The sequence below is a fragment of the Oncorhynchus kisutch genome, linkage group LG1 (assembly GCF_002021735.2).
Source record: "Oncorhynchus kisutch isolate 150728-3 linkage group LG1, Okis_V2, whole genome shotgun sequence".
Lineage (NCBI taxonomy): Eukaryota > Metazoa > Chordata > Actinopteri > Salmoniformes > Salmonidae > Oncorhynchus > Oncorhynchus kisutch.
Window position 1 is genome coordinate 69,671,154 of NC_034174.2, and position 27,876 is coordinate 69,699,029.

General features: G+C 42.5%; 1 protein-coding gene across 1 annotated transcript in view; it reads right to left on the reverse strand.

The window, feature by feature from the left end:
- The window catches only part of LOC116375209 (VPS10 domain-containing receptor SorCS3-like), a 218,950-nt gene extending 191,395 nt beyond the window's left edge, over positions 1-27,555 (reverse strand). The window contains exon 1 of the mRNA XM_031831344.1: positions 26,607-27,555. Coding sequence (XP_031687204.1) covers positions 26,607-27,335 — 729 coding nt within the window. The 5' untranslated portion in view covers positions 27,336-27,555. The remainder of the gene's footprint in view (positions 1-26,606) is intronic.
- Between the last annotated feature and the right edge of the window lie 321 nt (positions 27,556-27,876).

The window sequence follows — 27,876 nt, forward strand, 5'->3', positions numbered from 1 at the left end:
CGTTCTCTTTGACCGCAGGAAGACCTTTAGCTAGCTAGCCGAGGGGGGTAGAGGAACTATCAGCTACAACCTCCCTCGCTACTTCCCACAGGACTCTCCTACTCCCTCCCTCTCTCTCTCTCCTTCCTTCATAAGTACAGTTTAAGAAGTTCTGAGTACCAACAGTCTTGTACTGCTATGGCATCAAGGAGGGAACATCACTGGATCGAGTATATTGCCGCAATGCCAGTTTTTCCCTACATTGGCTGGATAACATGAAAATGTAGCATCATACTGTTAGCTATGGCCCGAAACACAAGAATCTAGGCCTATACTCAGATTCGTATATTCATGCATCTTGTTAGAGTCAGTTGTAGGCAGTAGAAACAAGCATGACATATGTGGATATCATGCAGTACTCTATAACCGGAATACAACATCAATATCATCAAGATACCACGTAGAAATACTACAGCCAGGGGTGTATTGGCCATCTTGCAATTCTGGCAAATGCCAGATGGGCTGGACCATTTTGTAGGTGGGTGGGCTCGTCGAAATTGACAAAAAAATGGCATATAGAAAACAAAAATGTGACATGGCATCAGCAAAGAGACCTGCTGCGACTCTGTCATCAGTTAGATAGACAAGATCATGTATTTTAAACCTGAAAGGGTGCCTATAAACGTACAGTAGAAAGAGCACATTCTACATTGTCACCTCACTCACTGTGAGTTGGTAGCGCAGATTGTGACGTAGGCTGATGTGGATAAAATGCCTGGGCCGAATTCCCCTGACTACAGCACACCATTATGTAGATCAAGCAGGAATTGCTGCATGATTAAAAAACGTGGTGACATTTAAGTCACCGGTATCCCCAATATATCAATCTCTGACCTTGATCGAAAGATTGTGAAGTTTAACTCCAAAATAATTAACCTGCACTAATTAACTGCAAGGTACCTTTATGCAAAAGCAGGAGTTTTATTGAATTTGAAGACGTATCAAATATACCAGCGAACCAAACCTGAAGGTCCTCGTTAATTACAAAGCCAGATTAATATCCTTTGTTTGGCCTCCTTTTCTTTCCCCACTTAGAAAAAGCGAGGAAGAGCAGAAAGAGAGAGTGAGGGGAAACAAATAGAGAAAGAAAGAGGGTGGAAAAGTGAGGGAAAGAGAGAAAGTCAAAAAGACAGAAAGCAGAAGAGAACAAGAGAAAGAGAGTGGAGAAGAAGAGGGAGAACAGAAGAGAAAGAGAGAGACAACAGAGGGGAGGTATGATCAGAGGAGCTTAGCGGAGGAGAGAGGTTTACTCTGTACGACGGTGGTTAATTACCAGGACAGTTCAAAACAATCTTCCCCCTCTCCCGCAGTGATCATGCCCCGGCCCAGTATCCTACTCCACTACAGCCTCCCGGGGTGGAGACAGACTGTACACCGCATCCTGTTACTGTTTATTATCTATCCTGTTGCCTAGTCACTTTATCCCCACCTATATGTACATATCTACTATACCTCAATTACCTTGTGCCCCTGCACATCAACCCGTGTACTGTATATAACCAAGTTATCATTACCCATTGTGTATTTATTACTCTGTTATTATTTCTCTATTATTTCGACAACGAAAAATTATCTGCATTGTCGGCAAAGGATCCGTTAGTAAGTAATTATTATTATAAGTACATTATTAGTCTACACCTGTTGTTTACGAAGCATGTGACAAATACAATTTCATTTGATTTGATCCCCCAATGGCTGCTTTTAGACAAGCAGCCCAATTCTTATATTTTTTTATACGTCAGATCAACTCTGAAAAAGATCTGATGTGAAAAGATCTGACATGATTGGACAAATGACCAATTAGTGGGAAAGAAAATCAGAATTGGGCTGTGTAAACGCAGCCATTGGAGAGCATTTCTAATGTGACCTGACTTTCTCTCTCTCTCTTCCTTCTCTGTCCCCCTCTCTTTCTCTCGAAGTCCAGAAATCCAGTTTTGTCATACATGTTTACAACATGGAAACTGATGAAATAGAGAAAAAAGATCCACTCTCTTAGAAGAAACCCAGTGGGCAAAACTATGGAATACTGGTTGAACGAACGTAATAATGACGGTTGTAATGACATAATCTCAACCAGTTTTGCCCACTGGGAAGGGTGAACAGAAATAAAGCAGTTTATTCCATTTTAGACATGAATAAGTATGTTCCATACAGGAAACTTCATTGTAACTTAAGTTTTAGGACCCATGGCCCATGCATTGTAGGGGAAGACTGCAAAGCCTCCTCCATCTTGGCTCCCTAATGAAGCATTCATCTCTCATCCAATAGTGGATTTACGATGACATAGCTGCCAGAGGCCTGAAGAGAAACGACCAGAGATTAATGACTCGTTGAACTGGGGGAGGCTCCCAACATAGACTTTGCGATGCATGCAATGTTTGTTCTGCATGTATGGATGCTGTTAGACATGAACTGAAACAAGAACCTGAGGCACAGGTTTGTCCAACAGGTCTCTGAACCTCTCTCTTTCTCTCTTTCTCTCTCTGGCCCTATTTTCCCAGATATTGCATATTTCCCAATATGGCCCAAATTCGTATGTTGAATTACCTATATTACGATTGCTTCAAGGTTTTTGATAATATCGGATGGCGTTGTCATTGACTGTGCGGTAAAGCAAGCCACACGTTAGGACAAACTTGACAGGCAAACACAAAGCAGTGATTGGCCAGCAGAAGCCTCAGGCAAGGTGCTAAATACATTGGCTTTTAGTAGCTACTGTAGAACTTCATTTGGAGTTATATACGTCCTTGTTTTGAAAGCTAATTTACCCACGATCCTGGGAGAAAATGGCCGCCGGTCTGTCACATTAAAATACCGTCAATTTGGCCCAAGAGGTATGCCATTTTTCCGATGAGGGTGAAAAGTCACGTTTCCTCGTGTGTAGCCAGTGGCTTTCTAGAGAAGGAGGAAGGAGGGAGGGGGATATATATCACAGTTTATCATTAATGTGGAAATAGACAGACATCGTACTCAAAGTTCATTCCAAGAAAGACACTCATGAAGTCTAAATCAGAAATTGAAGAACACTTGGAGGAAAGAAGGAAGGAGAGAGGAAAATGAATAGGAGGAGAGGAAGGAGAGAAAGAAACTAATAGGAGCAAAGAAAATCAGCGAAAATTATAGAAGAAGTGAAGAAAATGATAAAAGGAGAGAGAAAAACAGGAAAAATATGGAATCCCTCAGACGAGTTGCTTGACTTGATGGAAGGACACATAGAGGAGGGAGGAAGGAAAGGGAGGCAAAATTAGATTGAATTCAATAATTGCTTGAGTTCCTCGTCCTTTTGGAGACTTGTATCCATCTGGAGACTTGGAGAGTACAGCCAATTCACACAGATTCTCTCCTTCAATTTAGGAACCATATGCTGCTGCTTAACCTTCCTGGATTGCTGTCATATGGCAGACTACAGAGTTATACTGGCAAGCATTTGTGAAAGAGTTAGAAGACTGTGCATGACGAATGTTAATTGTAATGTTTACTTCCAAGAAGAGATCATTGACTTAATTCAGCATGAAAGGAATGGATTCAGGAGTATCGTATTGGTCCCTTGTGTCACATACAGACTCCTGTATTATTTGACACCTATGCAAATAGCTATCTAATAAACATGCAATGAACAAATTATCCAAGAACTGTGAACATTGCACAGCATGTGAACTATTCAAATGTAGTAAATCCAAATTGCTTCACTGCCTGCAACTCCCTATCCACCCTCAACAATCTGGTATAAAGACAGTCAGTTTGATAAAACAGTCTGTTGAGGATTAAAACCACAGGAAACACACTGAAATGAGAGAAAGAAGGGAGTGAATGACTTCAGACCAGAAGCTGTCAAAGCTACGTTGATCTACAGCCACACACACACACACACACAGACACACACACACACACACAAAAACACCCACGGCCAAACACGCATGCACGCACGCAGACACACACACACTGAGCTACGGCCACACACACACAAGTACACACTAAGTTATGGCCACACACACACACACACAAACCACCAATGATCAAAAAGAACATTTTTCAAAACTCTAACACTTTTTCCAATTGCTTGGATACAATACACATAAAGCTAAGATCCTTTGTTCATTGAATTAAAATCACCTGTTCAAAATGACACAACTTAACATCAAAGTATTACCATGTCAAAATGCAATTCACACATTACATCTGAGATGACTGTCTATTCATTTAATTACAATGATCTAAATATCAACTGATACAACTGCTCAAAATTATAAGTAACTGTTGCATTACTCTTAATGTATGGTTTTATGGAAACTGACAAACAATATTCCATGTTTAGATCATGAAAGTTTCAGGATAATGAGATCCATTGACACCAATTACCGTGGAACATGAACCAATTGGACTACATTATCTATGGATGTAATATTTCATCAACATTCTTTATCAGACACTGTTTCTATGGTCCCATGTACCACTTTTCCAGACCATGTTTTCAGATTTGACATTACTGTACACTCACTGGCTACTTTATTAGGTACACCTATCTAGTACTGGGTAGGACCCCCTTTTGCCTCCACAACAGCCTGAATTATTCACAGTGTTGTACGTTAAGAGATGCCCTTCTGTACACCACTGTTTAAAACAGCTGTTATTTGAGCATGTGTGGCCTTTCCGTTAGCTTGAATGAGTCTGGACATTGTCCTCTGACCTCTCTCATTAACAAGGTGTTTTTGCCCACAGAACTGTCGCTCACTGAATGTGTTTTGTTTATCGCACCATTCTTTGTAAACTCTAGAGACTGTATTGCGTAATAATCCCAGGAAGGCAGCTGTTTCTGAGATGCTGGAATCACCATGTGTGGCATCAACAATCATACCACAGTCAAAGTATCTTAGATTACGCATCTTGCCCGTTCTAATGTTAGGTAGAACAAAAACTAAAAGCTCTCTATTCTATATACTCTATATATTGAGTTGCAGGCAGCCACATGATTCGCTGTTCGAATGTAACCTTCCTTGATGGGCTAAATCAGGTCTGTAGAGTTGATGGCATGACCTATGTCATTGTGTGGGATAATTTCAGGTTCCACCATGCTCAAATGGTGCAAGCATGGTTTCAGCCCATTCACAATTTACCACCTAGTGCTTACCCCCATACTCTCCTTTCCGAAAAACCGGATTGAGGAATTTTTCTCCACATGGAGGTGGAAGGTATATGATAGGCGCTCTCACGAACAAGCCACCCTTCTCCAGGCCATGGATGACACCACGGCAGACCAGTGTCAGGCCTGGATTCGCCATGCTCAAAGATTCTTCTCAAGATGTTTGGCTAATGAAAACATCCATTGTGATGTGGATGAGAACCTAGCCAAATCCACAAGACAGGGTTGAGGGAAATATAGAAGTACAGTAATCAATCCTTTGTTTAGCTTTTTACAGTAAACCAGGTGAGGAACGCTGCAGTTCATGTTTTACTGTAGTTTTTTTCTTTTTTTGAAGCTAATTATTTTTGCACTGATTCAAAGAAACCTATGAGTGATTTTATTGTATTTCATCAATAAATGTCATATTTTGTTCAATGCTTCCACTGTGTCTGTAGTATTCTCTTTACTAGTCCTTTTACAGTGATGTATTTACGTGTAGTACCATAATGAAACATGTATCACATATTTTGTACGACAATATTTCATGATTGAACGAACAACTACACAGTGAAACTTATCGGTATCTTGTGTTTTGGTGACCTAAATTAATGTTCCTATGGTATTTCATGATAAATTAGTTATTTGAACCAATGATTCTGCAAGTGCAAGGTGTTTTTAAACATATGAAGGCACAATGCAACATTTTGAACATTGGACAGCCTGTGTTAGAAGTGATGACCGTTTTGAGTTTTGTGTCTAGAGTTTTGAAAAATGACCACAAGGTTCTGAAATTAGTGCCAAAGTGATTGTAAAAAACTGTAACATTGGGGTCACCAACGTCCCTGCTATGCTGGTGTCTTCATTTGCTAACTTTGCTGTTGGTAGCATTTTAATACTCTCCACCGCTCGTTCTGCCAACACAGTAATCACAGGTTCTGGACAATATGTGGCTTACTGTACTGTGTACCGGAACCACAGTGTAATCCTCTCTGTGAAGGTAAACTCCATGTGACAGAAGTTTTCAGAGACTGAGTGTAGTGGCAGTGCTACAGGGAAACAGACAGTAGACATGGAAGAGGAATGTGGGTTCATTTTATAGATAGTGAATCGATACTGTATGTAGCCTGGTTCCTCTCTAGGTTTCATCCTAGGTTTTGGCCTTTCTAGGGAGTTTTTCCTAGCCACCGTGCTTCTACACCTGCATTGCTTGCTGTTTCGGGTTTTGGGCTGGGTTTCTGTACAGCACGTTGAGATATCAGCTGATGTAAGAAGGGCTATATAAATACATTTGATTTGATTTGATTTTACAGATAGTGAATCCATACTGTATGTCACGGATCCCCCCAGTATTGTTGTTAATTCCGTTCACCAGCACCAGAGGTCTACGTCATCGTCCTTCTAGGCGTCACTGAACGGGATCATTACCACCAACCCCGGACTGTCTTGTCTCATTACTCACCCCTGGTTCCCATTAGTATGTGTATATATTTTCCATCTTTTTCCCATTGTTCTTGTCAGTTATTGTTGCCATGTCTGTTGGTCTTGTGAGCACCTGTGCTGTTGTATCGGCTTCCATGCTACGTGTTACTGTGCACTTGTTTTACAGGTCTCATCCCGTGTATTATTCAGAGGTTTACACCTCGCTCTTTTTCTTGGGTGGAGTAAATTAAACCCCCTATTACATAGGGGGATTGCCTGTCTCCAATCATTAGACAAAGTGACACTGTACGTGGGAATGTACAGTGGAATCCTCTTTTAAAGATGGGGACTCAATAGGGTTCAGAACCAAAGCACGACGCTAGATATGGAGTTGTGAATTGAATTCCTGCACACTCTGTAGGCTACATATGTTTTTACAGACATACATTATTGATCAGATAGACAACACATGGGTTTGACATGTGAGAAATAGAGATGATTGAGACAGATACTGTAGTGACAGAGATTCTACATCTAGATTCAACCTGCAATATTCTTCCTTAGTTCCCTCTACTTCCCAATCAGTCACTTTTAAGCACTTAATATCTAATTGTAGATTATGGCTGAGGCATTGTGGGGTGTGTGCGTTTCTGTGTGTGTGTGTGCGTGTGTGAGTGCGTGCGTGTGTGTGTGTGTGCGCGTGTCTGTGTGTGTGCGTGTGTCTGTATCTCTGTATGTGTGTGTGTATATGTGTGTGTGTCTGTGCGTGCATGTGTGTGTCTGTGTCTCTGTATGTGTGTGTGTAGTCAGAGTGCCCCACACAGACCTCCTCAGGAACACCAGTAGTTTTTTGATTCAAAGACTTCCCTCTTGATAAGCATTTCATAAAAAATAAGATTTTTCACGTTTTTGTGATCAAATGTAAGCATCGGATGCTCTGTGAGCTCTATGAGGGGGGCTGTTGTTGGTTTGAAATATTTCGTTTTTCTGTTTTTCTGTAAAAACTGGCTTGACTATAAATGTTTGCTAGTTAGACTTCTGTATCGACCGTGTTCAGCTTTACGTCTTTGTAGCAATAAAACACACTAGAATAAATGTCTATGAAGTCCTACAGCAGGCCTACAACAGCATCATAACACCTTGGACGGGCACGCTAATTGTAAAATTAATTTTTTTAAATTAAAATAACTGTCCTAACACTTTAACAAATATGAAAGTTACAGAGGGTCAAAGATCATGCCCCCAAGACATGCTAACCTCTCACCATTACAATAGGGGGAGGTTAACATGTCTCTCTTTGATCTTTGACCCTGTGTAACTTTCTCACTTATCATTATTCACGCTTCATTCAGGATTATCCGTAATCATGGTCGCATCCACAAGTGTTTAGAAACTAACTCTATTCCTATTTACAATAAAATTAAATCCAAAATGGCACAATGCATTATTTACGATTAATTTCTATTGGGCACAAAATAATCTGCAACACAACCAAAATTAACTGCAATTGCATCCAACAAGTTTGTAGAGTCACAAGCTTGATGTAGTCATTTTGTGCCAGGAATATAGGACCAAATATTAAACTCTTGACTACTTTATTTATAAGAATCCTTAGGGGTTTCAAAAATGTTTACCCCTTACCTTTATGAGAAAAACGTAATTATTAATAGACAAAATAGACAAAATCTCTTTCTCTGAGCATTTGTATTTTGTATAAAATAATATAATTTAAATGTATTTTATTAATATAATAGTTTTTAGCATACGATATAGCTCAGTATTTATAATAGCCAGCCTTTAGTATTAGACACACTCCTGAGGTTTTCTACACTGTGGTGCTCCCAACCCCTCTCGACATGTCAGTGAATGGTTTGACCCGGCCCTGTCTGACATCACAGCCGCTCTTTGGTGCCCATCACTCTTAGCTTGGGGACGGGGGTAACTGTCGTTGCCAGGCCTCCTGACTAATGCAGCGGTCTAAGGCACTGCATCGCTGTGTTGCGGCGTCACTACAGTTTAGGGTTCGATCCCAGGGTGTGTCACAACCAGCCGTGACCAGGAGTCTCATAGGGCGGCGCACAATTGGTCCATTGTGTCCAGGTTTGGAGAGGGTTTGGTCAGGGGGCTTTACTTGGCTCCTCGCGTTCTAGGAACTCCTTGTGGAGGCCCGGGTGCCTGCATGCTGACCTCGGTCGTCAGTTGAACGGTGTTTCCTCTGACAAATTGGTGTGGAGAGTTACATACAGTCTCATACATTTCATGAATATTGCAGCTGGCATGGCGATGACGTAAAATATTATATTCATTTACTCTCAGTAAGGAAGATATTTGAATGCCTTTCCTGTTGACTAATAAGAAAAGGTAGATAGAAGGTAAATATGCAAATATGAATATATTTTGATGTATTGTCATCCGCTTTAACCTCTGTCTTCTGCTAGGTTAATCTTGAGTCGCTACAGTAGCAGAATATTTTTTTTGTTTCAATCATAGCTGCTTTGACTAATCTATATTCTACAGGGTGCTTGTCAAATCTCAGGCAGTGTTAATATTAAGTGTAGCTTGACTTTTGCATGTATGTATAGTACATGTAGTACATTTACATTACATACAGGTTAAGTCAAGCATAGACACACTATAGCCATGCTGTCATACTAACACATGTCTGCAGTTTGTTCAATCACACAAAGCCTGCTGTGTTCTTATAATCAAATCAATCAAATGTTTTTATAAAGCCCTTTTTACATCAGCAGGTGTCACAAAGTGCTTATACAGAAACCCAGCCTAAGACCCCAAACAGCAAGTAATGCGGTTGTGGAATCATGGTGGCTAGGAAAAACTCCCTAGAAAGGCAAGACACCTAAAGTGGAACCAGGCTCTGAGGGGTGGCCAGTCCTCTTCTGGCTGTGCTGGGTGGACATTATAAGATTACATGGCCATTAAGGTCAGATTGTTCATAAATGACCTGCAGGGTCAAATAATAATCACAGTGGTTGTAGAGGGTGCAACAGGTCAGCACCTCAAGCGTAAATGTCAGTTGGCTTTTCATAGCCGAGCATTCAGAGGTCGAGATAGCAGGTGCGGTAGAGAGAGAGAGAGAGAGAGAGAGAGAGAGAGAGAGAGAGAGAGAGAGAGAGAGAGAGACTGCTGTGTTCCTATAATCGCACGGCAATACAGATTCAAAAACAAACCAAATCCATTCAAACTGCACTTGCTGAAACACTGCTTACAATATGAATGAAAAATACAGAGAGTTCACCGGTTAGATTACATTATCTTTCATAGCTGACCTGCTCTACAAATGCTTCCTTATCTGTCAAGCCATGTATCACTAAATTCAATTAGGCCCACATAAACATTTTCATGTGTGGCAAGTGAGCTGTGAACGGGAATGGTATCGAACAACCTCGGCCTCAGCCTGAGACAGGAGAGAGAGTAAGACAAAGCTATTTAAATAGAGACTGAGGCCTCAGACTGAGACAGGAGAGAGAGTAAGACAAAGCTATTTAAATAGAGACTGAGGCCTCAGACTGAGACAGGAGAGAGAGTAAGACAAAGCTATTTAAATAGAGACTGAGGCCGAGACTGAGACAGGAGAGAGAGTAAGACAAAGCTATTTAAATAGAGACTGAGGCCGAGACTGAGACAGGAGAGAGAGTAAGACAAAGCTATTTAAATAGAGACTGAGGCCGAGACTGAGACAGGAGAGAGAGTAAGACAAAGCTATTTAAATAGAGACTGAGGCCGAGACTGAGACAGGAGAGAGAAAGAGAAAGCTATTTAAACAGAGACTGAGGCCGAGACTGAGACGGTGGTGGTAGAGACTATTTTTAATTTAAGTAGGCAAGTCAGACTAGGGATATTACAGTTTCTTTCAATTGCTAACATGCTCTAATGGGGTCCTGTGTGTAGCTGGTGTTGAGAGTCAGGCGCAGGACAGCAGAAATGAGTAATCAACGTACTTTACTCAAAATACAAAAATACAAGGCAAATATACGAGCCCAAAATAGCAGACCGATATACAAAGAACAATGGGGAACAGAGGGTTAAATAATAAACAAGTAATTAGGTAAGTGAAGCCCGGAGTGTAAGACACAGACAAAACAAATGGAAAATGAAAAGTGGATCGCCGCCAGAACAAGGAGAGGGGCCGACGTGGCGGAAGTCGTGACACATGCATTGGTCAAAACTGAAGTCACATTGTCAAAACCTTTCACACAGTCAGCAAAACAGAAGTGTATGTGGACCAAACTGTGATTCATTTTTTCATTGCTTTCACACAAAATGCATTCAATGACCACATTCTCTGAAATCCATGAACTCTTTTCTCATTCATACTCCACCACCTGCAAAACTATATATTTGCAGCACGTTTTCAAATGCAAACACACTGTTTCCACAACTGTTAAAAACATATTCAAAACAGAATGATGGCAAATGTGGTGCATTTCTGCTGTAACCAGATTGAAACAAATAGAACATTTCAGCAGATTATTTAATCATTCCAAACACAGCTGATTGAATTTCAACTGAAAGCTGACCAAAGTGTCCTTAGTCTAGATGGCAACCAGACAAAAGTGGATGGCTTCGGAATGATTTAGTTTGGAAACATGGATCAAGGAAGACAGGTTGGTGAGGAAAGACGAGTGGTAGGGTTGGATTAGACATTCCAGACGATACTTTCCAAGATGCATCGCCAGAGAAGACATGAGATGCGATGTTGATGAGAACTTGTGGCCAAATGCAGGAGAGAGGGAGAACTAGAACCCTCACAGTGCTGTACAGTATGAGTGATTATACTATACATGTTGATGAGAACTAGAACCCTCACAGTGCTGTACAGTATGAGTGATTATAATATACATGTTGATGAGAACTAGAACTCTCACAGTGCTGTACAGTATGAGTGATTATAATATACATGTTGATGAGAACTAGAACCCTCACAGTGCTGTACAGTATGAGTGATTATAATATACATGTTGATGAGAACTAGAACCCTCACAGTGCTGTACAGTATGAGTGATTATACTATACATGTTGATGAGAACTAGAACCCTCACAGTGCTGTACAGTATGAGTGATTATAATATACATGTTGATGAGAACTAGAACCCTCACAGTGCTGTACAGTATGAGTGATTATAATATACATGTTGATGAGAACTAGAACCCTCACAGTGCTGTACAGTATGAGTGATTATACTATACATGTTGATGAGAACTCAAACCCTCACAGTGCTGTACAGTATGAGTGATTATACTATACATGTTGATGAGAACTAGAACCCTCACAGTGCTGTACAGTATGAGTGATTATACTATACATGTTGATGAGAACTAGAACCCTCACAGTGCTGTACAGTATGAGTGATTATACTATACATGTTGATGAGAACTAGAACCCTCACAGTGCTGTACAGTATGAGTGATTATACTATACATGTTGATGAGAACTCGAACCTTCAGTACAGTCAATAAAGTGAAAAATGTGTTATTCTTATTCTATAATGAAATACTGATATATGAATAGTTCATCATTGATTGTACGCTCCCTGTTGTTAGTGTTTTTTAGGTTAGTGTGTTATGAGAGACATTGCATGCTTTCTGAGTGAGAATTGTTGCAAGTGTTATAGTCGAACAAGCTTATTTTGAGACAAGTATGAAGAGTTTTGGTGGTTTGAGTGAGTTTTGGAGGTGAGATTAATAACTGTTTAGCCAAGATGCATGTTGGTAATGCAGACTGTATGAAGTGGGTGTCTCTTTCTCTGTGTGGGTGTGTCTCTGTCTCTGTCTCTGTGTGTCTCTGTCTCTGTGTGTGTCTCTGTCTCTGTGTGTGTCTCTGTCTCTGTCTCTGTATGTCTCTGTCTCTGTGTGTGTCTCTGTCTCTGTATGTATCTGTCTCTGTGTGTCTCTGTGTGTGTGTCTCTGTCTCTGTGTGTCTCTGTGTGTGTCTCTGTCTCTGTGTGTGTCTCTGTCTCTGTATGTCTCTGTCTCTGTCTCTGTATGTATCTGTCTCTGTGTGTCTCTGTGTGTGTGTCTCTGTCTCTGTGTGTGTCTCTCTGTGTGTCTGTGTCTCTGTCTCTGTGTGTGTGTGTCTGTGTGTGTGTGTGTGTGTGTGTGTGTGTGTGTGTGTGTGTGTCTCTGTCTCTGTGTGTCTCTGTCTCAGTGTGTCTCTGTGTGTGTGTGTCTCTGTCTCTGTGTGTGTGTGTCTCTGTGTGAGTGTGTCTGTCTGTGTGTGCAGTTGCTGAGGAAGAGCCAACAGGCACTGTGAATGTGGCCATCCACAACAGACTCGAAGAGACTGCCCTCACCGGCTAGAATGTATGTGATAATGTAATGTTCCCACTGCTAACTAGGAAACATAGTGTATTGAGAGGATGGTTGATACTGTAGGTCTTAGGATATAGGTATATATTGAATAAAAACATGCATGAACTCTCTCTCTTTCGCTGTCCCTCTACCTGTCTCATTCACAAATACACCCCACACACCAACTGAGAAAACATCCTGATTGGACACTTCTCTTACGTGCTAAGAATGTTCAGAAAGAAAACCCCACGTGTACATTTAACCATTAGAAAAGATAACAATGCATGGTTTGTCAATAGGGCTCTACTCCTTCAGGGTAGCTTACTGCCAGAAACAAGCGTCAAATGAAGATGGTAATATAACTACAGTCAGTGAGCAAGATATGCTATATCAAATCCCCTGATGGAATAAACAGGACTCCTACAGGTGGAGGCTGGGGTGGTGGTGGGATATCAGAAACATAGAGCATAGAGTGTAAAAGATAGTTATAGCTGCAAGAGACACCTGAGAGCGTGTGACATCCGGCATCGAGGAAGCACGTGTAGAACTGGTCAACTAAATAGGCCGCATGTAATTAGAGTGTGAATCCAATTGGTGCAATATCAGCTGATGTAATCCACCACACGCAGGTTTCCCTTCAAAACTGGCGAGGCTTAATTTCACACACACCCCCAAACACTCACAAACACATACTTTTCAGAAAATATTCAGAGGCCTTGACTTGTTCAACATGTTGTTACGTTACAGCCTTATTCTTAAATGGATTAAATGTTTTTTTCCTCACATCAATCTACACACAATACCCCATAATGACAAAGAAAAAACAGGTTTTTAGATATTTTTGCAAATGTATTTAAGGTTAAAAAAAGTGTTTTAAAACAATTAAATACCACATTTACATACGTTTTCTGAACCTTTACTCAGTACTTTCTTGAAGCACCTTTGGCAGAGATTACAGCCTTGAGTCTTCTTGGGAATGACACCACAAGCTTGGCACACCTTTATTTGGGGAGTTCCTACCATTCTCCTCTACAGATACTCTCAAGCTCTGTCAGGTTGGATGGGGAGCGTCGCTGCTCAGCTATTTTCAAGTCTCTCCAGAGATGTTTGATCAGGTTCAAGTCCGGGCTCAAGTCTGGGCCACTCAAGGACATTCAGAGACTTGTCTCGAAGCCACTCCTGCATTGTCTTGGCTTAGGGTCATTGTCCTGTTGGAAGGTGAACCTTCGCCCCAGTCTGAGGTCCTGAGCGTTCTGGAGCAGGTTTTTTACTTTGCTCTGTTTACATCCCCTCAATCCTGACTAGTCTCCCTGTCCCTGCTGCTGAAAAACATCCCCACAGCATGATGCTGCAATGACCATATTCACAGTAGGGATGGTGCCTGGATTCCTCCAGATGTGACGTTTGGAATTCAGGCCAAAGAGTTCTATCTTGGTTTCATCAGACCAGAATCTTGTTTCTCATGGTATACGAGTCCTTTAGATGCCTTTTAGCAAACTTCAAGCGTGCTGTCAAGTGCCTTTTACTGAGGTGTGGCTTCAGTTTGGCCAGTCTACCATAAAGGCCTGATTGGTGGTGTGCTGCCGAGATGTTTGTCCTTCTGGAAGGTTCTCCCAGCTCCACAGAGGAACTCTGCTTTGTCAGGGTCACCATTGGGTTCTTGGTCACCTCCATGAGCAAGGCACTTCTCCTCCGATTGCTCAGTTTGTCTGGGCGGCCAGCTCTTAGAAGCATCTTGGTGGATCCAAACTTCTTCCATTTAAGAACGATGGATGAAGAATGACTCCGGGATGCTGGCCTTCTAGTTCCTTCTACTTCCTCTATCCAGTGTCTGTGTTCTTTTGCCCATCTTAATCTAGCATTTTTATTGACCAGTCTGAGATATGGCTTTATCTTTGCAACTCTGCCTAGAAGGCCAGCATCCCGGAGTCGCCTCTTCACTGTTGATGTTGAGACTGGTGTTTTGCAGGTACTATTTAAGGAAGCTGCCTGTTGAAGACTTGTGATGCGTCTGTTTCTCAAACTAGACACTCTGATTTACTTGTCCTCTTGCTCAGTTGTGCACCGGGGCCTCCCACTCCTCTTACTATTCTGGTTAGAGACAGTTTCTGCTGTTCTGTGAAGGGAGAAGTACACAGCGTTGTACGAGATCTTCAGTTTCTTGGTAATTTCTCACATAGAATTGCCTTCATTTCTCAGAACAAGAATAGACTGACGAGTTTCATAAGAAAAGTCTTTGTTTCTGGCCATTTTGAGCCTGTAATCAAACCCACAAATGCCGATGCTCCAGATACTCAACTAGTCTAAAGAAGGCCAGTTTTATTGCTTTTTTAATCAGTACAACAGTTTTCAGCTGTGCTGACATAATTGCAAAAGGGTTTTCTAATGATCAATTATCCTTTCAAAATGATAAACTTGGATTAGCTAACACAATGTGCCATTGGAACACTAGAGTGATGGTTGCTGATAATGGGCCTCTGGACGCCTACGTAGATATTCCATATTTCCAGCTATAGCTGTAGCTATAGTCATTTACAACATTAACAATGTCTAGACTGTATTTCTGATCAATTTTATGTTATTTTAATGGACAAAAAAAAATATTTTCATTCAAATGTTTCATATGTTCATATGTTTTATATAATCAACTTACTTTCACTGTTAAACAGAGTGCAGGGGAATCCCTGAACACACTAGGAACTTAGCTGTCGTCTCACATTTGGAGACGTAATGAGTTTATGTACAGTGAGGCCAAAAAGTATTTGGACAGTGAAATTTTTGTTGTTGTTTTGGCTCTGCACTACAGCACTTTGGATTTTAAGTGAAACAATGTTACACAGACATATTTTTAAGTATGTTACCCATGTTGTTTGAGGCTTTTTATAGCATTAGCCTTCATCACTAGCAGGCAACTGTAGCCGTTGGTAGGCGCGACTGTAACAGATAGCTAGCTGTGGCAGACAACAGATGTTGTGTGGTTTTTATTTGTACTGCCCTGGAGTGGTAGCTACAGACAATACCTGCAGACTTCAGTATTTCATTATTTACTGTTATCCAGGTATCAAGAGTATCATTGTTGGGACACAGGATAACAATGAAATAAAGCAGACTTCTTGCCCTATTGTTCCTCCTGCGTATTAAAACCATTCCATAGGGAGGGTGATAAAATAGATATAGTAGAGACATAAAGAGAGGGAAACAATAAAAGCTATGTCAAGAAGAGAGAGAGAGATGCATTTATTTATTTGATAGTTTGCAGGATGAAATCTCTTGAGATGCCCCATTTAGTTTTCAAGAGCCCCCCCCCCCTCAAAAAAACAGTTGAGAAAGAGAGAGAGAGAGAGAGAGAGAGAGATAGAGGGGGGAAGAGAGAGCAGAGAGAAAGAGTAGAGGGTGAGAGAGAGAGAGAGAGAGAGAGAGAGAGAGAGAGAGAGAGAGAGAGAGAGAGAGAGAGAGAGAGAAAGAGAGAGAGAGAGGGAGAGGGATGAAGAGAGAGAGGAGAGAGAGAAAGAGAGAGAGAGAGAGAGAGAGAGAGAGAGAGAGAGAGAGGAGAGAGAGAGAGAGAGAGGAATGAAGAGAGACAGAGAGACAGAGAGACAGAGAGAGAACCATAGCCAGGATGTGTTGATGTGCTGTGTTCAGCTCTATGGGCCATGCTGCAGAAAATTGCTGTGTTGTCGACATAGCAGCCAGAAGAGCAAAAAGTAGTGAGTAAGCTGAAACACCTGAAATGTGTCGGGGTAAGTATTTATTTTAGTTACACGCTTGTTACCATTCATCACTCAACATTACTGCAGGTGTTCAGCTCAACTCTGTCTGAACTCAGGCTTTATAACACAGTAACAGCAAGAGAGAAAGAGAGAGAGAGAAAGAGAGAGAGAAAAATAAAGAAGAGATTTTATTAAATAGAGCAAGAGAGTCTGTAAGTAAAGATTTTTACATACTTTAATTAACAGGGGGAGATGTGTGTGTTTATTTGTTTTTCTGTGTGTTTTTTTCACCATTATTTAACCAGGTAGGCTAGCTGAGAACATGTTCCCATTTACAACTGCGACCTGGCCAAGATAAAGCACAGCAGTTCGACACATACAACACCACAGAGTTACACATGGAATAAACAAACATACGGTCAATAATACAGTAGAAAAAAAGAAAAGTCTAGAACAGTGAATGCAAATTAAGTAATATAATGGAGGTAAGGCAATAAATAGGCCATGGTGGCGAAGTAACTACAATATAGCAATTAAACACTGGAATGGTAGATGTGCAGAAGATGAATGTGCAAGTAGAGATACTGGCGTGCTAAGGTTCCTAACTTCCCTGAAAAGTTACAAATCACAGGGGCTATTTGATGCTAATGCAGAACACCACAGGATGTTTTTGCGCTGGTCAAGGGCGCTGATCAAGGGCATTCAGGTCTGGAGATAACCAAGGGCTATATCTGTTCCTGGTTCAATTTTTTTTGAAAAGGGCCCGTTACGGATGCAGGCAATGAGGCAGTGATCGCTGAGATCTTGGTTGAAAACATCAGAGGTCTATTTGGAGGGCAAGTTGGTTAGGATGATATCAATGAGGGTGCTCGTGTTTACAGATTTGGGATTGTACCTGGTGGGTTCATTGATCATTTGTGAGAGATTGTGGGCATCAAGCTTAGATTGTAGGATGGCCGAGGTGTTAAGCATGTCCCAGTTTAGGTCACCTAGCAGCACAAGCTCTGAAGATAGATGGGGGCAATCAGTTCAAATATGGTGTCCAGGACACAGCTGGGGGCAGAGGTTGGTCTGTAGCAAGCGGCAAAGGTGAGAAACTTGTTTCTGGAAAGGTGGATTTTTAAAAGTAGAAGCTTGAATTGTTTGGGTACAGACCTGGATAGTAAGACAGAACTCTGCAGGCTATCTCTGCAGTAGATTGCAACACCACCCCCTTTGGCAGTTCTATCCTGTCGGAAAATGTTAGAGTTAGGGATGGAAATTTCAGGGTCTTTGGTGGTCTTCCTGAGACAGAATTCAGACACGACTAGGACATCCGGGTTGGCAGTGTGTGCTACGGCAGTGAATAAAACCAACTTAGGGAGGAGGCTTCTAATGTTAACATGCATGAAACCAAGGCTTTTACGGTTACAGAAGTCAACAAATGATAGCATCCTGGGGAATGCGAGTGTAGCTGTAACGTTCGTTGTTAAGGGTAGACCAAGGCACAGCGTGATTTGAGTTCATCATATTTTATTGAAATGTGAACCAGCAAAAAAACAATAAACAATACATCGAACAAAATGCTTCATCGTGCAAAAATACATGCAACCAAACAAAGACAAGATCCCACAACTGAAGGTGGGAAAAAAGGCTGCCTAAGTATGATCCCCAATCAGAGACAACTATAGACAGCTGCCTCTGATTGCGAACCATACTCGGCCAACAACGAAAAAGAAAACATAGATATAGCAAAACTAGAGTACCCACCCTAGTCACACCCTGACCTAACCAAAATATAGAGAATAAACAGGGATCTCTAAGGTCAGGGCGTGACAGTAGCATGGTACTGCAGGGCCTGGATTAACCCTCACATCACCAGAGGAACAGAGGAGGAGTAGGATAAGGGTACGGCTAAAGGCTAAAATAACTGGTCATCTAGTACGTTCAGAACAGAGAGTAAAGGGAGCAGATTTCTGGGCAAGGTAGAATAGATTCAAGGCATAATGTACAGACAAAGGTATGGTAGGATGTGAATACAGTGGGGGTAAACCTGTGCATAGAGTGACGATGAAAGAGATATTGTCTCTAGAAATATAATTTAACCAGGTGATGTCACCGCATGTGTGCTAGGCGGAACTAGTGTTAAGTGTTAAATAAGGCGTATTGAGCAGGGCTAGAGGCTCTACAGTGAAATAAGGCAATAATTACTAACCAAAACAGCCATGGACAAGGCATATTGACGTTAGCGAGAGGCATGCGTAGCAGAGTGATCATAGGAGTCCAGTGAGTGACTTCAGGCAGCTAGCGGGCCAGGGCTAGCAAGCTAACAGAAGGGCCTTGGAGGGACGTCGCTACGGAAAAAGTATTTTGTGGCCCCCTCGTGCTATTACGTCAGCAGACGGATCAGCAGGGCTCCGTGTGGTAAACCAGGCCAATTGGCAAAATAGGTATAGTGGCCAAATAATTTGTCCGGTGGGCCTCTTCAGCTAACAGTCTGATGTGCTCTGGACAGCTAGCGGGCCGCGGCTTGCATGCTAGCGGATGGGCATTCAGGGGACGACGAGACGGCAGAGCCAGTTGAGAAAACCCCATCGGGCGAATCACGTCGGTGGAACAGTCGTGATGGGTCGGCGGGGGTTCAGGCCAGTTGGCAAAATAGGTATTGTGGCTGATGGACCTCTTTGGCTAGCCGGGAGATGGCCCTAGCAAGGCTAGCTCCAGGTTAATTGGTTCTTGCTTCGGGACAGTGACGTTAGCCAGGAGTGGCCACTCGAATAACAGCTAGCTGCGATGATCCAGGTGAACAAAAAAATAAAGTTCAGAGCATGCGATAGGAATCCGGAGATATGGAGAAAAATACGTCCGACTTGCTCTGGTTTGAGTGCAGACTGGCGAGAGTTGACTGATGACCGCTAGCAGTGGCTAACTAGCTGACACTAGTGTGTGTGTGTGTGTGTGTGTGTGTGTGTGTGTGTGTGTGTGTGTGTGTGTGTGTGTGTGTGTGTGTGTGTGTGTGTGTGTGTGTGTGTGTGTGTGTGTGTGTGTGTGTGTGTGTGTGTGTGTGTGTGTGTTTGTGTGTGTGTGTGTATGTTTGTGCCAACCTCTCATTCAGCAATTTACCACCAAACTTGTTAAGTAATGCTTTAGCTATATAATCAACTAACAGTATATCACATTCCCTCATTAAAACAAAGTTACATCATCATTTCCCCCTTATGGCCTCACATCTCAATAGAGACAGTGGTAGTAGCTATTCATAATCTGGGGACTGAGGAAACTTCAAGGCACACACCCAGACATACCAGGATATCTCTTTATTGACGCCTGCAAGAATGAATCCCAAGTGACACCATATCCCCTATATAGTGCACTACTTTTGACCAGAACTATATGGGCACTACACAGGGATTTGGGTGCCATGTGGGACCCAGCCATACACAGCCAATAACCAGATACATAAGGAAAGCAGTAACAACCCCTCTGTGTTTAAGGTAACTGTCTGGAGGTAGAAATAGGCTGTTGTTCAATGGAGCAGACAGGTGCTAGCCTACATACTGTATCAAAGAGCTTAAGAAGCAATTAACACCTTGCCTAAGGGCATTGCTCACACAAGGCCTTCATAAGATTCACATTGACAACGCCTGTCTAGCGGTGAAGTGTTTTCATGACTAGGCCCTGGAGCGTTTCCTGACTTGATTAAACTGTGGGCCCTATTTATTATAGGCTATCACAAGGGCCCAGAGTATTTCCTGGTTGGGTCACGAGGTCAGGGATAACTCCAGGCCCTTTTCATTCATAACAATCATACATTGTGTAAAAACAAACCTAGCTGGCTCATTTTTTGATGCCCCTCCCACTCAGCAAAACTCCTCTAAAGAGAAAGAAGGCTAATGAATATTGCATTGATATCTATGAACACTCACTCTCTCTGTTTTACTGAGCACAGTTGTATTATTAGGTTTCAAACCAAGCTCGTCTTTACTTTTCTTAAAGCGTTATTACAAATTAAAATGTGTGAATGCGTAGAGGGGGTGACTATCATTAGAGGCTACTTTCATGAGGATAGTCAAGCTCAAAGATGAAGAGAGAGAGAGCGAGAGAGCGAGAGAGTGAGAGCGAGAGAGAGAGAGAGAGAGAGGAATAGTCTTCCTTTAGCAAATACAATGGAGAGACAGGAGTTTAAAGTCACGTACTGCTTGCTTCCCCAGACTGACTCCGTTAGCAAATCTCCCATCATCAAGCCACATATATTTCCCTCCACTAAATGAAAGATGCTTCCACAATATGTTTGGTAATGGCTGATGTTTAATCAGGTTATTATCATTAAAATCTAAATGGGAATAAAAAGGGAAGGAGAAGGGGATAGTGAAGTTAATGTGGCGTGGCCCCGTTTTACGGCCATTCGCAGTCTTTTTCATAGATAAACCGCTAGATCATTTTAATTAGACAGTGTGTTAATTGAGTGTGGGTCCTGGGGTATAATACAGTATGTCATCATTAGTCTGCATCAACGGCAACCCTTCAAAACCGTGACACCATTCACCCGACTGAGTGAGAAAGAGAGGGAGAGAGTGACAGAAAGAGGAAGGGGTGAGGGAAAGAGTATTTGCGTGTGTGGTAGAGACAGAGAGCGAGTGAGTGTGAGGGAGAGAGAGAGCGGTAGGTGATCTCCCCCCTCAACATCCTCTCTGACATCATTACTTAGTCATTGCGTTCTGCCTAATGTGCTAATGTTCAGGAAATGCCAAGAGAGATCAACGTTACAAGGTATCCCACTTTGCCTAAAAAACGGTGGTAAAGGTCAAGACTCTATACCCAGGGGGAGCATGCTGCATATACCACCTACTTCGATCTACCTACTACACTGGACCACGCAGTCCAACCACTACCATGCAAAACTGGTCTGAGATCAGCTGTTAGAGAACTAGAGACAGTCAGACTACGCCAGTCCAACCACTACCATCCAAACTGTACTGGGATCAGCTGCTAGAGAGCCAGAGACAATGTCACGGTCGGCCCCTACTATATCCTGAGATACCTCCCGTGGAAAAAGAGGTTTAATAATAGAATGAAGATGAAACCAAATCACATTTGACACTATTTTATATTAATGTTATTAACACCTACACACACACTCACAAACTCACACACACAGACATGCGGCTCGGTGCTCTGTCGACAGCAGAAAGGGATCAATGGCCAAGCGTATGATTACACTCAAGTCAACCAGTCTTAACGTATCCTTCCACCAAGGCCTGCTCTAGTACCGCTGCAGTGGTGATGGTACAGGAAACACAATGAGACCATTAGCTTGGTGATTGACTGCTTTCAGAACCTTTCATCCAATGGGTAGCTCCGAGCCATGCAGGAGACATGAGTCTCAAGGCTTTTAGTGACTTCTGTGGTTTTAGATGTTCCTCTGTTACAACAGCATGTGCTATGTAATGACATTGTAATTGACCCTGAATGTGTTGCAATACAGGCATACTGGGTAAATGTGTGGCTATCCAAACACTGATAAGCCAACTGTAGTTACGTTAAACTACCTTCATCGGTAGGTCTTGGAGAGCAGTTTTCACAAGGTGTTTCATGACCTGGCTTGACCAGGGAAAGTTCACCAAGGTAAAACGAGGACCCTAGTTATTATTCCATCGCCTTTCACATGTTTCTCTCAATCCAGTCCATTAACTAAATAATAAATGACAAGCATGTAGTCAATCTTGATAAAGCAACTAAACAAGGTGCTAAACACGAACACACAGCTCGGCGCTAGCCTGAAAAGGTCGGGCCAAGTTAGCTCAAGTCAAGATGTATCCTCCGTCTAGTCGTGGCGGCGCATGGCGTCTTGCCACCAAGCTTCACTACCTCCACTGCGGAGAGGAAACAAGGGCTGGGAAAACACATTTGTAAACACAAAGTAGACGAAGAGGAGAGGGGATGGAGGTATGAAAAGAGGAAGAGTCCCTTTGGAAGAGGGCATTATTTATGACACCCCATCCTATCCTCCTCTCTTCCCTTCTTCCTCAAGAGATGCTAGTTCCTCCATAGCGGTAGGTAGCAAAATAGTGGCACTTTGTAATCCATTAGCATCACTAAATGGAAGGGAAGCCATTCAAGGGGTGAGACGAGACACAGACAGGGCTAGGAACAAGCCCCCTGTGTACATCCTAAATCATGTTCCTGGCCACTGCATGGATGCCAAAGCTGTGTTCAGCTATGCCAACAAACTACGCCACCCTCTCCTCACTGTTGGTGGGTGAGGTAAGGGGGTTGGCGAACAACGTAATTCTTCAAGATGAGCGGATGTTGTTGAATAATGAAGTTCATTTCAGTCAATTAAATTCAGTTTAGTAAAATTAATTTCAGTTGAGTTCTGTTAATTTCAGTTTAGTTGAGTTCAGTTAATTTCAGTTTTGTTCATTTTATTTCAGTTCAATTCATTTCAGTTTAGTTCAGTTTATTTCGAGGGGAAGAATCCATGTGTACCAGCATATTCCTTTGTTCAGGTTGAGGAGTCAGGTGCTTGAGTCTACTAAATGTACTGCAAATATTGAAGAATGTCTCGAATTATGGTCTGTACAATATGCCTACAGTATGGTTACTAATTGTTTATGAAAGACTTCCACTTGTACAGTACATTACTGTAGCCTTACAAAATGGGTCTTGTATACAATTTAGTGTGTGTGTGTGTGTGTGTGTGTGTGTGTGTGTGTGTGTGTGTGTGTGTGTGTGTGTGTGTGTGTGTGTGTGTGTGTGTGTGTGTGTGTGTGTGTGTGTGTGTGTGTGTGTGTGTGTGTGTCTGTGTGTGTCTGTGTGTCTGTGTGTTTTACCTATTAGCTCTCTGAAAAAGATGTAGGCATCTCAAAAGATCAGCTCACTACGTTGATAACCTGCCAGATTTATAATGAACTCTTCTTCCATTAAAGACCACTCACAGAGTCCCACTCTGCATCTTATGCAAATGCATATTTAGATTTCCCCCACTGGATGTATGAAGAACAAAGAGAAAACCATGTATTGCATCATGAAGAAAAAACATCAAGATGAAAAAATGGCCATAGATCCTGCCAGGGCTGGCAGATTTTCCTGCACTATTGACGTATATGTAGATATTTACTACCAGCGAAGTGCATTACTGGAAGCATCGACATCAAAAGCTAGTGGATGGATGAAATACATTATCATGGTTGAAAATCACTTATGAAAGTGGCTTTTATGATAGTAATGATCAGCATGAAGCACAATAATGGCGGCCATTTTGTATCCACATTGGCAAGAAGAAGGAACCCTGCCATTATATTCATAAACACCACTGAGACTGAGAAACTCGACACTCTGCCCATCTCTCTCCCCATAGGGAGTCTAGGCTAGGCTAATATCCACCCAGGGCTCAGGCAGACAGACAGACAGACAGACAGACAGACAGACAGACAGACAGACAGACAGACAGACAGACAGACAGACAGACAGACAGACAGACAGACAGACAGACAGACAGACAGAGAGACAGAGAGAGAGATAGAGAAGAGACCACATTAGCCTTGTCTACACGCCTCAGAGGGTACAACCTGCCTTGGGGAACGTAACACCACTTCTACCCATGTCATCCTAGAGTAGTGGCACAGGGCACAACGCGGCTCAGGCAGCACAAGCATAGCATTCTGGGTAGAAGTTTTTTTTTTAAATGTTTTAATGTAAAAATAAAGAAGGAGAGGGAGTGTGGTGGCACAACGACATGTGAGTGAATGCATGGGTGAGGCCAGAGTAGACTCGTTCAGCCACCTACCCCCGCCACACACACACACCAACCCCAACTGCTGTGGTTAAGTTAGAGTTAGAGCACTTCAGGCTCCATCAGGCCGTCCTTGAGGGCTTAATTCATCACCCATACAATCAGGAGCTAAAGCCCAATGAAGATAAAGTAGTCCAGTACTAGTGTCTGAGAGCTGGAGAAAACATGCTTGAGTAGGCAGTCAATCCCCCTCATGTGGCAAAAAGAGAATATTTCAAAATGGATACCTGTTTCCGTCTTCAAGATAATTCTTACAGATTTACAGCTAGGGGGAAACGGAGGCATGGAGTTGGGCTGGCTGAGGTAGACAATACACCCAGAAAACCTGTCTCACACACACAGAGCCAAGCACATACACACACAGAGTCCGCACACACACTCACACTTACACACACACACAAATGTCCCCAAACCGCCGCAGCCATCACTGCGAGTTAAAAAACAAGTTCATGCAACGTGTCATAATAACTTCAGACAGAGGACTGAAACTGAGGGATTCATTTTTTTTTCATCCAAATGAAATCAAGCAAAAAAAGAGGCAGCCACAACAACAAAAGAAACATGTAAGAATGATACAAAAAGAGCCCAGTGGCTTTCTCTGCTCTGAGTCTGCATGGTTGTGGAAATTGCTTTTATTCATTTCACCATATTATTCTGTTTCAAATGAAGGCCTCTAAGCCCTTTTAGGGGGGATGAAATCATGTCAGTATTCCAGCCGTTTCAAAATAAAATTGGGATGGAATGATCTGGCTGCTACAGGAAGATGATTCATCTGTGTCATAACAGCTATTCATGTATTAGTAGCCTGAGGTATTAGCCAGAACAAGGACATGTCTTATCATTAACATGACCTACATGTTCCATTGTGACCTCAGTTAAAGTACAAGCTGTCTTCACTCACAGAGGATGAGACAGGTTGTAGTGCATCACCAATGAATACCCTTATGTAGACGGACAGACTTTGGTGGCAGAGCAACATTTATAGACCAAAATCAGACATGACGTACCAGTTCTCCTCTGTGCGGTTGTAAAGCTGCTATTACAGGCTCATAGCCTGCCAATCAATGAAATTGTATTATTTACCGTCACCATAGGTACTGATCACATATGCCAAGGCATATTAAGAACAGTGTTCTAAGTGCTGTGAATGTTTGCTAGGGAAGTTCAGGCTTCACTAGGGTCCGTCCCTGGATGATTTCATTGCCCCTGATTCCATGAGAGACCATTGTCTCAGACTCTGTATCCCTACAATAATACACAATTGCAGAAGCTGATTTTAAGAGGCATAATGATCGTCTCTCGTACATTGTACGCCACCCTTTGGAGTGTCTGTGTAAGTACAGGTAACAAGTGCACCGATTACTAATTTGGGGAGCGAGGCATTTTTCTGAATATAATTTACTCTGGCATGATGATAGTTGGCAGATTATTATTTTATTTTTTATCCATATAAATGGTAAATATGCATATAAAGTCCACACAATTCATAGGTATAGAATATAGTTATTAAACTAGGCCTATTAAATCTATGGCTATTGTAAAGGAATTGTGAACATAGAAGCAACAGGAACAAGCCAGCAAATTCAGAGGACCACATAGGCTTGCTTTCATTCGATGCGAAACTTCGTTATTACAAGTAAAGAATTCAAACAATTTATATCCCCGTAAAAAATATCTACAAATCTGCCCAATCAATTAGCCTACATTGCATGAAAAATCTAAAGCGACGTATACAAGACCTGCAACAAAACATATTTCAAAATACAGGACACGTTAACGATTATAATTTATTTCAGTCGTATTCATTACATATAAATAAACTAAAACTAGTGGAATTCACCTGTCAGAGTAACCTATATGCGCAAGTATAGTGAGTGTTTTCAAACCGCTATGTGAAGCAATGCTGCTATCGGTATGGCACGGGCACGGAGTCTGCTGCAATCAAGCATACCTCCGTGTGCAATAGCCATTACCAGTCCAACCGGGCCCCGAATGCTTCTGGAGGTGTTGAAACCTATGTGGGATATAGTGCCCTGCTGTGCGCAACTGAACCAATGCACCTGTTACAGTGGCCAAACAACTCGCTAAAGCAAGCGAATATTTCCGTGCGCAGCACAGTTTGGATATACTAGGCCTTTACAGTCATTGACGAAACGTAGTTCTTCATCATATAACATTGTTTATTTTGTGAAATACAAATACACATGACAAATGGTGAATAATCATCACTTACGCTGCTGTTTTGCCCCGACCAGTAAACCACTGCGTGGTTATGCGCTGAGTCCCCGGTCAAGGCGAAAGTAGTGCTGCTTAGTTTGGGATCATCTCCTCTGGAAGTCCCTCGACCCTCATCCCTGTTCCACTTGAATTCGGATCGACCCAGTCTGTGTCCGTCCAGTAACGGACCAGGACTCCTTCTCTCATCCGATGTCTCTCCTTCTAAACCGGGGCCACCGGTCATAAGGCTCTCCCTAAACTCGGGGGGTTCGGGACCGCTTCGCTTCGCTCTCCGTAACGCAACATCCTCAGCACCATCCTTGACCTTACCCAAATCATCCACCCCAATATTATATTCACCACGGTACCTTTCTTCGTTTTCACTAGACCCGGTTAAATCTTCTAGAGCGACTTTTGGGGTAACTCCATCGTCAGTGAATCTCGGCTCATCCACGAGAACACCTGCCTGTTGGGTATCGCTTGGTACTCCAGTATTTTGGTCAGTAGCTCCGAGTAGCTGGTACTCCAGTCGGACCTGTTCCAAAGCTTTGGCCGCATGCCTCGTACCATCAGCCGCGTGCGTACCGGTATCCAGCTGTAATTCCTTCAGGTGTAGCTGGACCGGCGACTGGCACAATGCGCAAGTTATCTCCGCCTTGGCATTTAGCTGGGTATGAGCAGAGATCAGAAACCAGGTACACAGAGTTAAGTGCAAGCCTGGGCAGAAGCCAAGCCAAGTATCCATTGCTGGTATAGTTAGAGATTTGGGTCCAACGCACGGAACGGCAAAACCTTATCCAACAGAGGACCAACTCCCCCCGAAGTCGGTGAGAATTTCGTGGTATTTAGAAAAGCGCCCTTCGGCTAAACTGTTCACGTTCAATGAGCTGGTCGCGGGAGCCACCACATTGGAGAGGAGCTGTATCGAAGCCGAGCTGCCGAATGTGCGCCCGGATGAGAGGAATACTGTGAGAGAACGCGAACGCAAGAGAGAGACGAGAGCGAGAGCTGAGAACGGGAGAGAGAGAGAGAGAGAGAGAGATGCGCGGTGGCTTTCACACTGGTTGTGAAAGCCCACTAATAATCGAATATTATATGACCGATAAAGACCTATTCAACTTAGCTTTCAGCAGAGAGATAACCTTTGACGATTGTTCATATCAAAGTCAAATCAATGGTGTCATTGTATAACGATGCTTGATGTGATTATGGACCATGATTTCCAACACATTATATTCTTCACAGTGCTTCAGAACTCATTATTATTATTAACCCGAATCAAAGTA